Source organism: Asterias rubens, chromosome 15 (assembly GCF_902459465.1).
Source record: "Asterias rubens chromosome 15, eAstRub1.3, whole genome shotgun sequence".
Lineage (NCBI taxonomy): Eukaryota > Metazoa > Echinodermata > Asteroidea > Forcipulatida > Asteriidae > Asterias > Asterias rubens.
In genome coordinates, this window is record NC_047076.1 from 2,086,571 (window position 1) to 2,100,207 (window position 13,637).

General features: G+C 39.3%; 1 protein-coding gene across 1 annotated transcript in view; it reads right to left on the reverse strand.

Annotated features, from left to right (window-relative positions):
- Positions 1 to 13,637, reverse strand: part of LOC117300049 (serine/threonine-protein kinase 17A-like) — a 39,146-nt gene that overhangs the window by 21,576 nt on the left and 3,933 nt on the right. Inside the window, exon 2 of the mRNA XM_033783720.1 lies at positions 4,345 to 4,557. Coding sequence (XP_033639611.1) covers positions 4,345 to 4,557 — 213 coding nt within the window. The remainder of the gene's footprint in view (positions 1 to 4,344; positions 4,558 to 13,637) is intronic.

Below are 13,637 nucleotides of genomic sequence, written 5' to 3' on the forward strand. Positions count from 1 at the left end.
CCTGTCTGTATTTTATTGGGACATGTTCAGTCCCACCTCGGCTGATTTCGGTTACTGTGATCTCCCTTATGGGAGACACAGTCTATTGAACATGTACAAATTATTTAATGGTTCTAACTTATCAGTGTCTGGGTGTTGGGAGTTTATCAAAGAATGAAACTATTTCAGTAAATTATGCGTTAACTGTTACTCTTTTATGTTTTTAAATCCAGTGGTATTATTTTTTGTTTTGACCCTACTATCTAAATTTTTCAATAAACAAAATTTGCTTGTGTTTTTCTTTCATGTTACTTTTTTTTGCAATTTGAAAATCTAATTTTGATTTCCAATTGTGTCCTTCTGACTTACCCACCATTTTGTACAATTTTGTTTTTAGTTGAACAAATTTGATACATTGACCCTACCCTGAAGTTCTTTTTGATTTACTTTGGTGTCCTGGGGTGGATTTCACAAAAGAGTTAAGACTAGTCTTATCTCGAGTTAGGTAAAGTTACTTGGGACTAGCCTTAAATTTTTAATAACTTGACTAGTCCTTACTCTTTGTGAAATCGACCCCTGATGACATCAAATTTCACCCAAAACCATTAGGAGCTATTGCTGTGGTTGGAGTATCGGAAAATTTGGTCCTTGCACTCCCAGACATTTGTCCCCAAGCCTTGTTTGAAAATTGCCTTTAGGAATGCTTTTCAATAATCAAATTAGCATGTCCAATTTCACCCAAAACCATCACCTATGTTGTCCTGATTGGGGTATATAAGAAAATTTGATCCTTGCCCTCCCAGACATAAGTCCCAAGCCTTGTTGTAAATTGCCTTTAGGAATGCTAGTCAATAATCAAATTAACATGTCAAGGGGGTAAATCTTGTCCTCGTTTTTCTAAGGATTCTGTGCCCTCAACATTTACAAAACCCTGGCGAAATCCTTGACACAATTTTCAAGAACTCTTAAGTTTTTGCAAGTTTGAAGAACAAGTTTTGATTCATGACGACCTGTCATTGAGCTCAGCAGGCAAAGTTGCTTAGTGCAGCATAAACTTGCTTTAGCAGTCACCCTAAACAAGTCATGAACTTGAAGCTTTATGAGAATTACTTATTAATATTACATGGTCCTTGCACGCCTATACAACTTGTACGCCTATACATGTACAATTGTGTGCGAATAGAGAATTACTAATGTTTTGCACTTTGAGAAAATGTAGGGAAAGAAACGTCAACAACATCAAGAGCAAGTTTCATTTCTGTGTTGAGAAGAACTCTTCTATTTATTTTCACGATTGACAGGAGAAGGTTTCGGTTCTCTGGCTATAAATAAAAACCCTTGAACTCCTACGATATTCAGACTTAACAAGAGCGTTTCAGTACTTTATACAGAGTACCAGTTTGTATTTTAGGAACCATCATGAGCAGGCAGAGATAGTTGGCATTTTTCTGTGTTTATTTATGGGTTACCAGCTGGGGAAGACCACTGGGGGGTTAGGCTGCATTTAATACAGGTATGTAAAAGACAGTGTCACTGCCTACATACTTTCTCAGACAAAATGCAGTTGTAGATGTACTAACAACTTATGTTTGACAAGTTTTATATGGGGTCAGGTAAGAAGGAGATACATGGGTACTAGAAAGTGGCCCGACCATGTAGGGTTGAATTAAGATCAGACATTATTTTAAGTCTATAATAAGTTTGTCAGGATCCATCAAGCTTGGAATAACATGGAGGTCATGGCCTGCTACACTGGTCTTGGCCTTGGTGCCCCCTCAAAAGTTTCCCATCGACTTTAACATTTTCCATTAGAAGTGCCCTTTGTAAATAAAAATGGCCCTGCCCCCTTTCAAAGAAGATGAAATCCAGTGCTAATCAAATGTTTTACAAAGTAGCGGAAACATTTCCTTGCTTTTTACCCAACATAATGCGTAGTAAACCAGTACACTTTTATGACAATTTTTCCTAAGCTAAACAAGCTGTCTGTTCAGCTTGCGAACATTTATTTTCACAGGGGAATTTACTGTTCAAAAACCAGATGTACAAATGTAGCATCAGTTGCTACATCGTGAAAACAAACACCAGTACATGAAAGATGCTTTGATTATGTTACAGAGTTCACCGCTGCTCGTTCTGACCTCAATTCCACGCCTTGAAGTCAAAGACACATGTTGTGTCACGGCAGACTAAGAATCCACTGGAACCCCCCAAATAAACACAAGGAAATTTTCCAAGAACCCTTAACGCCCTTTACTCATTCTGAAGTTAAGGCGGTCTACGTGGCCCGGATAGACAGAGTCTGAGGAGGCCATGTGTAAGCCACATTCTAGCGGCCGGCCAGCGAGAGCACACCCCACTGTTTGAAAGAAGAAAAAAATGATCCCATTATGAGCCCAGCTGGGGTTGGGCTGGGTGGGAGACTTTTCTTCAGGGTTTTTTCTTGCCCTAGTTTCAGTCGACCAACTTGTGGAGAGTGTTGGAATGTTCCGTTTGGTGAACGCAATGAACAAATAACATCCATGGCCAAGGTGTGTATTTGGTTTTCAAATCTGATTTTAATCTAGAGTAGTTTAAAGAGCAAGACGCCATCAAATGTCTCCACTTTGCGATCGCTTTAATGATCCTATTTCACATTGCAGTTCTCTTACTGCTCAACTTCTCACAAAATCCATTGGTATTTTTGTCCAGCAGTTGCTGTGGTGCCCTTTGCAACATTTTCCCCATGCCTCTTACCAGAGGGAAAAGTTGCTGAGCCCCTTGAATCCTGTAGCTGTAGCAGTACATCATCTGATGTCTATTCTTTGACTAAAAAAACACTTGAACACATTTATTTTTGTGATCCCAACTGATAATAAATCTGAACAATTGGCAGCGGAATACAACTTTTGAAACTTTGAAAACTATTTTATTTCTTTGATCCTTACATGCTGCCCCAACCATGGGGCAATGTACTTGCTCCACTATCCAATGCAACAGATATCCACAACAAACACAGATATTGTCATAAAATCTCTATACAGGTGAATACAGAGTCGCTCCCAAAAAATAGAGGATAGTGTCGGCTACCCGAACCAAACAGCCCATCAAACTTAACATCAAACCAAATTAGTTTTCCACATCAGTGACTCCCCTAAAAGGACCAAAGAGGATTTCTTTCACTGAAGCCAACTTTAAGTATTCCTTTTTCTGCGCTTGGTTTGGTCTGGTAAACCCCCTCCACTGGCCTAATAAATTGCTAATTTTCTGTCCTTCCTCCATGGTCCAATGACACAAATCTCCCACAGGAAGCACAGTCAAACACCCACTAATTACCAATCAGTTCCAACAACTCTACCGACCCCAGTCTAGGTATGGTCTCTCTCCCTCTCCTCAGCCAACTTCCCAATGCATATAATACATCAACGATCGGGGCTTGAGGGCCAGACCAATCCCTCTCCCATGTTTATTTGCCCTGAGTACTAGACTAGCCTAAATAAGCATTCTAGCAGGTGATTAAGACCCTATTCTGACTTGGGCTAAAGGGTTGGTTGAGTTTGACGACCTCCAAAATGGGGTCGTTCTGTGGGTTGATGGAGACAAAAAAAGGAAGCAGTTGTGTCAGCTACACATTGGAAAGTACAGGCTGAAATTCCATTAATAATGCAGGAATTGTAATGGTGGGTTTGCATTATTTATTTTTTAAAAGGACTACAAAGAAATCATTGTGTTCGGCATGGATTATTCCGGAAACTGCGTGGCGTCCGCAGAGGAAACTCTTAATGTTTCTATGGTAATGGTCATGGGACGAGACAATTCACACTAATATCCCTTTTTGCTGGCATTTTAATGGGACTGTGTCCTGAGAAGTAGAGCAGGAATTGAAAGACCGTCTTTTTACACGAACCATTAAGACCATTAATACTGTGTAAAGACTCACTCCCATGACTGATTTACAATGGATCCTTCCTCACTCAGTCATGCTCTAACCTAACAGAATCCAACATACGCTACACCAAATCTGTTGGACTCTTCGATAGAGAAAAAAGTTTCCATAACCAGGAAGATTTTCAAATTTGTTCATCCAACCATAAAATTGCTGCTTAGCAAACTTCTTTGCTTTAAAGCAAAAAATAAGAGGGCATCAGTTGCCACATTGCAATTTTATGGAACTTTGGCCGGTATTAACCAGTTTCTGCCAAGCAAGATTTTGTCTGTGCTTAGCACGTTTTTATGCTTACAGGTTTTATGAAATTGGGCCCATTCCAGCACCTCATCCTCAGTGGTGAAAAAAGTTTCCTCAACTTGAAATCGCATCGAATTAAGAACTAAAAGGCTCAGTTGTCTGTCCTGATCTCCCTATACATAAAGGAGCGTTTTTCTACTTACAATTCTAGCACCAGGATGACTTCGCTGGACGTCTCAAACACTTCGTGAAGTCTGATCATCCTTGGATGATTTGTGGACATCTCGAGGATACGGATCTCCTTCAGGATGTCTTCACGACAGGAGCGACCCATCTTGCGCTTCCGTACAAATTTGGCGGCGTAGTTCTTGGAGCCGTCCTTGTGGGTGCACTTGCGGACGACTGCAAAACGCCCTCTATTGGAGAGAGAGGGGGAAAGGGATAGATGGAGGTTGAGGAAAGAAAAGTGGATGATTTAAAAATCAGAAGAAGAAAAAACAGCACATTGAACAATTCAAAATAAATCAAAAGCACCCGACACAATACATTGGCCCGATATGCTACATCTTGCTAGTGCAATGGGAGAACCCTGGTGGTGCTGTTTTATAGTTACATGTACATGTACCAACTTTAACAAAAGTGTTAACTCGGGTCTGATGCTTAAAGATGTAGTTTTTGAAAGGGCAAGGGCACCGAGGCGTTTTCTCCTTGCTACATGTAAAGGACACCTCTATGAGGAAAATTGTCAATTCCTATCAGAACATTTCAAGGAGCACAAAGGCAATGACCATATAGGCAAAATGGCGGCAATTGCCTCTGTTGTCAATAAGGCATAGATATTGTCATTGACCTACAGTACGAGTTGTTCTAGAATAACTTGCATAATTTTTGTTAAATAAAAATTGACTGTAAGTGCATACATGTACCTGCAACTTGTTGATTTTTACATTCCACTAGTAAGTCATAACTACCATGCATAATAACTTTACACTTTATGTAGGCTATGTACATACTGTTTGTAAGAATACTGCTAATAAAATAAAGTTAAGGGATTCAAATCAATATGTATTCACATGATGTAATTATACAAATTAACAAATCATGATTCCACATGTGCATGTGTGTGTACAAAGGAATTTTAGGATATAAACGTTTGTGTGCATGTAAATGTAACATGCTCTGGTCTGCCTCGTTAAAATCGCAGCTTTTATTCTCAAAAAACCCGAAATGGTTTGTCAACGAATTTTAATTGTTCGTTTTTAAACACAATGCACTTGTACAGCATGCATGGCACCATCAACTGAGAAACAGAAAGCCAGCAAACTAAGAAAGCAGTGGCCATGTTTGTTCATTCCCAGACCCCGCCCGCCAGTAAGCCCGCCCGCCAGTAAGTCTTTTGCTCACAAGGAATTCCAGCAATGCGATGGCCACTGTATGCTTTTGTTACCCTATCCCATTGTTGTATTTATTCACGCATACCAGGCCCATTTCAGGCTTCGGCTTTCTGCTGCATGACTAGCCCAGACAGAATAGACAAATAACAAAACCCTAACCCAGATAAAGATTTTGACACTGTTTCACTATTCCCGTTGACAGCGCTTCATCAGGGCTTTATCCTGGTGTAAATGTCCCTATTTGTCTCCCTCGGTGTTTATTCGTATCGTTTTAATCCCCAAACAAAGCGCGCTGCTAGTTTGAAAAGCGAAAACACATCATAACAACATTTTCCTGGGGCGAAGAATTTAAAATTCTACAGATTTAATGATGTGACGTCGGAAGCATTAACCGTGTGTAAATGAGCAGGAGAATGTGCTATCTTTGGAATTAATGAAGCATGTTTTTCTTACTTATTGGTATAAGTTGTTAAAACATTTCATCCATAAGACTAACAAATAAAAACCTTCAAACCGTGCACATCTTGTCGAACCAATTTGCTTTAAACGCCAGGAGTGTTAGTGTACTTTAAATGTTAGAATGCTCTTTTAGAGCTCTCTGTTCGAATCTGGCAGAAAAATACATACTAAAAAGATGTAACTTGTTGTAACATTTCAACTCATAACTTTGAACAAACAACGTGCCTTTATTGGATCTAGTTGAATGGTTTTAGTTGGTTGTTTATCAATTCCCCAAAATAAATAGTGGTACTTTTTTGCAAAGTCCGAGTTTTGCATTTAGATTCATTGTCAGGAAACTTTATTGTTTTTTTAACCTTCAATTACCGAATCAACCCATCACCTCCCACCCCCCCCCCCAAAAAACAACAACAACAACAACAACAACGAAAGTTTAAACTACTTGTTTAAAGTCACCATTATATTGACTTTAGTAGGAAACCAACTTTCCGTAAAAAAATTCTACAAAGATAATCTGACAGTTTTGAGGAAGTCACAAGGAATGTTTTTGCAAATCCCCTTTCGTAAAAGTTCACAGGTCAGCAGAGCCTAGACTTTTAATCTCAAATTCCATTCCTGATTTATCGATTAATCCAGCTCTAAAGCTGATGCATTTTGTCCTTTAATCCAACAGTAGCCATTTTAATTAATTATTAATCCAAATACCATTGTATGTTTATAAACCACTTTCAGGAAATATACAATGCTTTAGGGGGAGCCGTTGGGGAAATATTCCTGTTACTTTTGATGAAGGATTGATCTACCACGATTAATTTGCTACCCCACAGAGGGGGGCCGATGACAATTGGTGGCACATGGATTAATTGAAAACATGTAGCTGTGAGGGGGGGGGGGGATAATCCAGGGTGCAACCAGGAAGCTGGCACACTGCCAATAACCAGGGAACATGCAATGTTTGTAAACATTAATTTAAAAAATGACTTGCAAATTTTTGGTCTGGTAGTGGGTTGAAAGTATGAGGATTGGGGATTGGCGGGGGGGGGGGGGGGGGGGGGGGCCCTATGTACACATAGCATAGGTTATTCAATGCGCATACCAGGAACCTTCAATCCACACACCGGGGGACACTAACAAGTACTGTAAATGTACACTAACTATCTCAGCATGTCCATTTGCATGTAGCGCCGAAAAAGATCATAAAATTCATTGCACCATCCTATTGTACTAGTTATGTAATGTATCAGTTCAATATAAATTGTGTGGGGTAATCGCAAATTTGTATCGCAGACAGGTGGGGGCTAACTGTCTGCTCGATTTTCACAAAAATCTTTGCGATTCATCTTTTAGGCCAGTTATCATTAGCAGCATTTGTGACATCATCACACTTTGCTTAGCAATTAAGACTGGTACACACTTTAAGATAAATCTTCAAGACTTTCGCAAAATCGAGCCCAGTAGGGGGCCTATAGTATACATGTACAAGAGAAGAACAGTTTACACAAAACTGTCTCTTTTTTCGAGTTGGAAGGACGCCCCACAACCTAAGGCCATCTCGACCAACACCAACAAATGGAAGGACTTCATTCTTTAGAATTGTCTGCAAGACAAAGTTTGATAAAACCCTGGTCAGGGACTCATTGTAAGCAAATAAAATGCCCTGGTTCTGATGTATGCACAGATCGATGATAGAGACATTACGTGAGTTTAATCAATACGCATACCTGCCGATGACGGACAGGTTTGTGTTATGGATTACAACCTGCCAATCAATATAGCGCTGGATTTAATTGCTGTGGATCCAACACTGGCTGGAGTGACCATCAATATTTTAATTAATAGAGTCCACTTTGTTTGTATTCAGTTTGCGGTAACACCATGTATTCTATCTTACTTTCATGCCTGAGGGGCAAGTCAATTTTCCTTTTAGTAAGGGGCACTTCTATAAGGAAATATTGTGAATTTGTAACTTGAGATTTGCACAGGGCACCGCAGCAAAAGCACGGCAGTTGTGGGTGGCTGTTTGGGTTGTTTCAAGGCCTGCACTTAACTAAAACATGATATATGTAAATAATTAGCTTTGAGAAAGTCATTATAATTAAATATTATAGAAAAGTAAATCAGACATTTTTTCTTCTACACGTTTTTCAAATGAGAAAAATTTATCATTCATTCCTTCCGAGCAAAAATGTTCACTGCATACAAAATGCAGCGCTGCAAAACCACTGACCCAGCACTTCATCATCCTTGGAGAACTTCTTAAAAACCACTTAAAAACAGAACTCAACTCAGTAAGAGAAAAAAAAAAACCATCCCTGCCCAACCACAATACCCTCTTATCTCATCTGGGGGCGAGGACAAACACTCAAAATTGATTGATTAACAGTGTAAAATTTATGTTGAAATTTTTGAAAAAAACGTCTGACCTTAACATTCTTCAACTTCCTGTTTTGGAGGGTTGGACATCACTCACATAATATGTGACTGGAATTTCGTTTAATAGATTCCGGTTTAGGAAAATATACATAGAGCCTCGGCCTGTCTGTAGTTACATGTACAACTTGGAGAGGGCAAGGCCATTTCCATTTTGCAAAATCTTGGAAAATCTTTTAAAATAAAGTATGTGAAACTTATGAAAGGGCAGCACCAAGACCAGTAAAAAGAGTTCATGTCCTCCGTGGCCAGCATGATGTATTTCCAAAAGTAGAGGCAAACATTTTAAGCAGATGCAGGCAACATGAATAGGCTGGTACATTCTTGTCTCAATTATTTTGTGTGTACACATCTTTTTCAGCTCAAAGAAATACACCATTCAGTGGAAATTCATCTGATCCTCAATGCGTTTTTCAGCAGAAGTCTAAGGTAATATGATAGCCTTTCAGAAGAACCATTTAGAAACTGTACGCACTTTCTACCTAAGAAAACAACAACTAACAATGGGATTCTATTTATATCATTGTTATTGTTAATGACAGAGGCTACATCTTTGGTGAGACTGTAAGGAAATGCCAATTCCTAAAAATAGCAGGGCTTGAATTTGACACTGGACCACCGGCCCGAGGTCAATGATTTTTAGCATCAGAGGAAGAAACTGATGACCTGAGCCCAACTTCATTAAGAGCTGCTTTATAGCACAGAAAGTAGGTAAGCACAACACAATTATGCTTACCTGTACAGGGTTACCAGCCAAGATACTATAACACATGTACCATTTGTGACTGGTATCCTGTTCATTGCTGCTTAGCAGAGAGTTGTTTTAAAAGCAATATTTTCTGCTTTTAAAAGCAGCTCAATGAAGTTGGGCCCTGGTCTTGTGGAATTTAACCCAAACTCAAAATTCTTAGTACGTTGTTCTCCATTCTACCCATCCGGTGTGTTTGGTCATTTTAGAGTCCTTGAATTCAACAAATACAATACAACATAACAATCAATATGGGTAATTAAAAAGTCACCATGGTTACAGTTCAGCTTCACGCATGCCTGAGTACAAGTCATGCGTCAAAAGAAAAGAACACAGTTAGTAATTGTTTATTTCGCGATAATCTGCAGCAAAAGAATAAAACCGTACAAAGATCATTCACTACTGGTGCTTTGTCAGAAAAATACCAAAAAAATGTTCTACTTTGTGTGGGAAATATCCACCAGAGAATAGGATTTAATACACAAAGATTTATTTTAACAGACACAGTTTTCAAGTTGTGGTCATATTTTAAGAGCCATTCAAGATATCAATGGAAAGGAAAGGGAATCTCTGCCTCTACAATTTTGTGGATTTTTTTTCTTCTGCGAACTTCAACAAAACACTTTAATATTTACGCTCAAGTCCTTTCTTTGTATCAAAATGGCCGAACCCTTTTTCAATAGATTGACGTCCATTTTCGGTCTAGTTCGTGAACCGGAACTTCATGGAAAGAATTTCATAAGTGATCGGGAGGTCCCAAGCGCCCTTGCTCTTTAAAAATCTTAACTGAACGTAAAATACTAGTGACAGGTCCCGTGCATCCTTGGGTCTAGAATCTCGCCCTGTAGGTTCAATTGTAATTGTCACAATTCAAGTCCATTTATGTAGGCCTACAGGGAGTATGGCCGTGGGATGTTTGTCTTTTCTCTTCAGCCAACAACAACCACTTGCTTACACCTAAATACCGAAAAATCATCACAAACATTTGTGACCATGGCTGCAAGGTGAAACAGTGAGGTTTATAATATAAATATGGAGCCAACTTGGAGAGAAAAAAACCATCCATCATGTTGCAGCCACCTTGTTTGTGCTCAATCCAATATGAGGCTGCATGGACAAATAGTCTGGTTCCTTTATGGTAAAACTAAATCTACATGTCATTTGTGACTATGACCCCTTGGTTCCATGCTGTGACTTCAGAAGCTGTGCCATACCATGGAGGAAAAAAATACTACATTCAATCTAAGGTGTTGTAAAAAATTACCCCCTGCCTTCATCTCAAACCAAACCAGTATTGCCCTTTTCAAAAGCATGTTAACTGCCATGCATTTGTATTTTTAAGCCAGATGTGTAGCCCTCATGAAATATCTTCTTCTCGCCTTAAACAAACTTTATTCCTTTCAGGTCCTTTCAAAGAAATGCTACCTTGATGAATTAAAGGTTTTACGATTGTCCTTGAGTGTGTTTGTCCGCATTTTAAAATGTTTGTCCCAGTCTGTTTAGTGTTTAGAAGGCGAGTCCCCCGAGCAGGGTTTGAAACCAACACAATAATCTGGTTAAAATATTTGACCAAAAAATTAAGAGCTCAGTCTCACAGGGGGGATATCCTTGAAATGGTTGACTCAAGTCTGGGACTCTATGTTATGCAAGGTGATACTGCTATTGCTAAAGCAAACAAAGTGGTCATAACCAGCATGGTGTCATCAGACTAAGTCTAGCACCCATAGCAACCGAGCTGTACACATAAGAACTGCATTGATGGAGGAAGTACACTAAAGGAAGTTTTTTATAGAATTTTCATCTGCCAGTTGCAAATTTATTTAAAATGGCCTGGGAAAAAATGTCCAAGCCATCCGCCCATCTAGGTAGTTAGGTAATTTGAATATTCATTTATGCAAAGTGGGGTAACCATGCCAATACCAATCAAATTCCTCTCCTCCGATGGTATTTCTATTAAGATTGTATAATGACAGGCACCTTAGACACTACCAGAGAAACGAGGGAGGTTGTTGGTAAAAGATAACATCTAAATCCTTTTTTGTGTGTATTGTGGACAGAAAGTGAAGTATGTAAAGCCTTACAAGTAGGCTAACGCTCTTAAAAAGTCCTTGATGCACCCATCAATGAAGCGTAAAAGCATGGGCGGACACGTGAGGAACAGCAGGGGGCAGTGAGTCACGTTGCATGCAGCATGTTTATTGAGGTGTTGGGACCCACGTACTTGCTTTTTAAATCTTTTTTATTATCCAATCCAGCAATGAGCATACACACCATTTATACTCCCATGATAAACTTTATAGAGTCCTTGGTGATGTGTACAATGTACCCATTAAAGGTAGCGTTAAGTATGGGCGGCCAAACCGGCCAGGGGGCGGCCAAACCGGCCAGGGGGCAGTCACGTTGCAGGCAGCATGCAGGCACTATGTTTATTTAGAACCCATGGCGCTAATTTGGGTCTGTGACATTGAATCGTAAAATGGAAAGCCTTTGTATACATTACAAGCGTACAATCCCCACATACTTTTTAAAATCCCACAGTCCTTGGTGCTCCTATTAAAGGCACTGTACACCTTTAGCTTGGTAATTGTCAAAAGACCAGTTATCTCACTTGGTGTATCTCAACATATGCATAAAATAACAAACCTGTGAAAATTTAATCTCAATTGGTCGTCAAAGTTGCAAGATAATAATGAAAGAAAAAACAACCTTGTCACACGAAGTTGTGTGCTTTCAGATGCATGATTTAGAGACCTCAAAATCTAATTCCGAGGTCTCAAAATCAAATTCGTGGAAAATTACTTCTTTCTCAAAAACTATGTCACTTCAGAGAGAGCCGTTTCTAACAGTGCTTTATACAAACAACAGCTTTCCGTTACTCCTTACCGAATAAGTTTTTATGCTAACAACTACTTTGAGTAATTACCAATAGTTTCTACTGCCTTTAAGCATGGAGCTATAGGTACTGTACAGTCAGCATGGATGGTCACCAGACTTTAAAACCAGACAACCTCGTCCCATCTTTTTAAATCTGTTTCGGACCAATTGCTTTTGAATTGGTCTGTATGACATGTGTAGACCACCAGACTGATTACATAAGAACAGCCAGGATACAGAGTAGTGTCCATTACTACAATTAACACAGTGGACCTTTCAGACTTATTGTACGAGTTAAACAATCAGAAGAAAAAAACCATGCCTTTGAGTTTTATTCACAACACAGAAATAAACTGAAAGTTAGACACCCGAGAAAATACATATTTGCTTTAATCCTGTGGGACCAAACCACTCATTTGATGACAGTTTTTCCCTCATACTTCCCTTAAAAATTCAGAACAATTTACAAATTTAATTTGTAAATTTACAACTTTGTTTGTCTTGAGTTTTTGAACATAGCTGCATTGAATACATGTGTCAATGATGCCAGCATATCAGTTTAAAGAGAAGGCTCGGTGTTCTGTTGTCATGATCATAGCAGGTCCCATTTTCATACAGCTGATTTTAAAGCACAACAATTAGCTATGTTGTGCTTGCAAGAATAGGGCTACCAGCCAAAATACCACCACACATTTTATGTGTGACTGGTATCCTTCTACTTATTTTTTAGCACAGTAGAATGTTTTAAGCAATATTTTCTGCTTCAGTAGCTCTATGTTGGTTCATAGAGCTGCTTAGCACACAAGTTTGCTTAGCATGAAATTTCTTCCTTGATAAAAACAGGATTACCAACAAAATTTCCATTGTTGCATATTTCTTGTTACTGGTATTCAGCTGTTGTTTGCTAAATCCTGAAAATCACGTGGAAATTTGGTTGGTAATCCTGTTTTTATAAAGGAAGAAATTTCATGTTAAGCAAATTTTTGTGCTTCTAAGCAGCTCTATGAAATTAGGCCCAGGTAAGCCCAGGCTATAAGAAATTTTGAACTCCAACACAGTTACTCCATAAACTCGCAGGCTGCATGTAGCTGTCACATGATCACAAGTTGAATAGACCTTTTGCATAAAACAAGCCTGGAATTTCATCTTTGAGATTTTCCATTTTCATTTTGCAAAGGGCACTTCCAATGGAAAATCTCAAAAAGTCAGTGGGAAACTTTTAAAGGGGCACCAAGGCGTGTAGCAGGTTGATAAAGTGCAAGCTGCTTATACGCTGAGGTCACACGCGTTTTTCAGATCAAGAGCACTCTATCGTTCAATGATCTGCCTCCTTTTGCCTCAGTGAGGGAGCTGTTCGCGAGTGTAACGTCATATTATATGCAAGGGTCAGAGTAACTGGGTTAGAGTTCATTTAATTCCATGCACAGCAATATGTCTGGTACGATCATCGCAAATACTCTGTACACTCGTGGTAGGTGTAGAATGAGGTGCATGCTGGTCTAGCTAGCGATCAAGTTTTATCACTAGCCAGACCAGCATTGCACCTCACCGTGCATGCTTGCGCAATGGATACTTGCGAAAAGGTCTATGA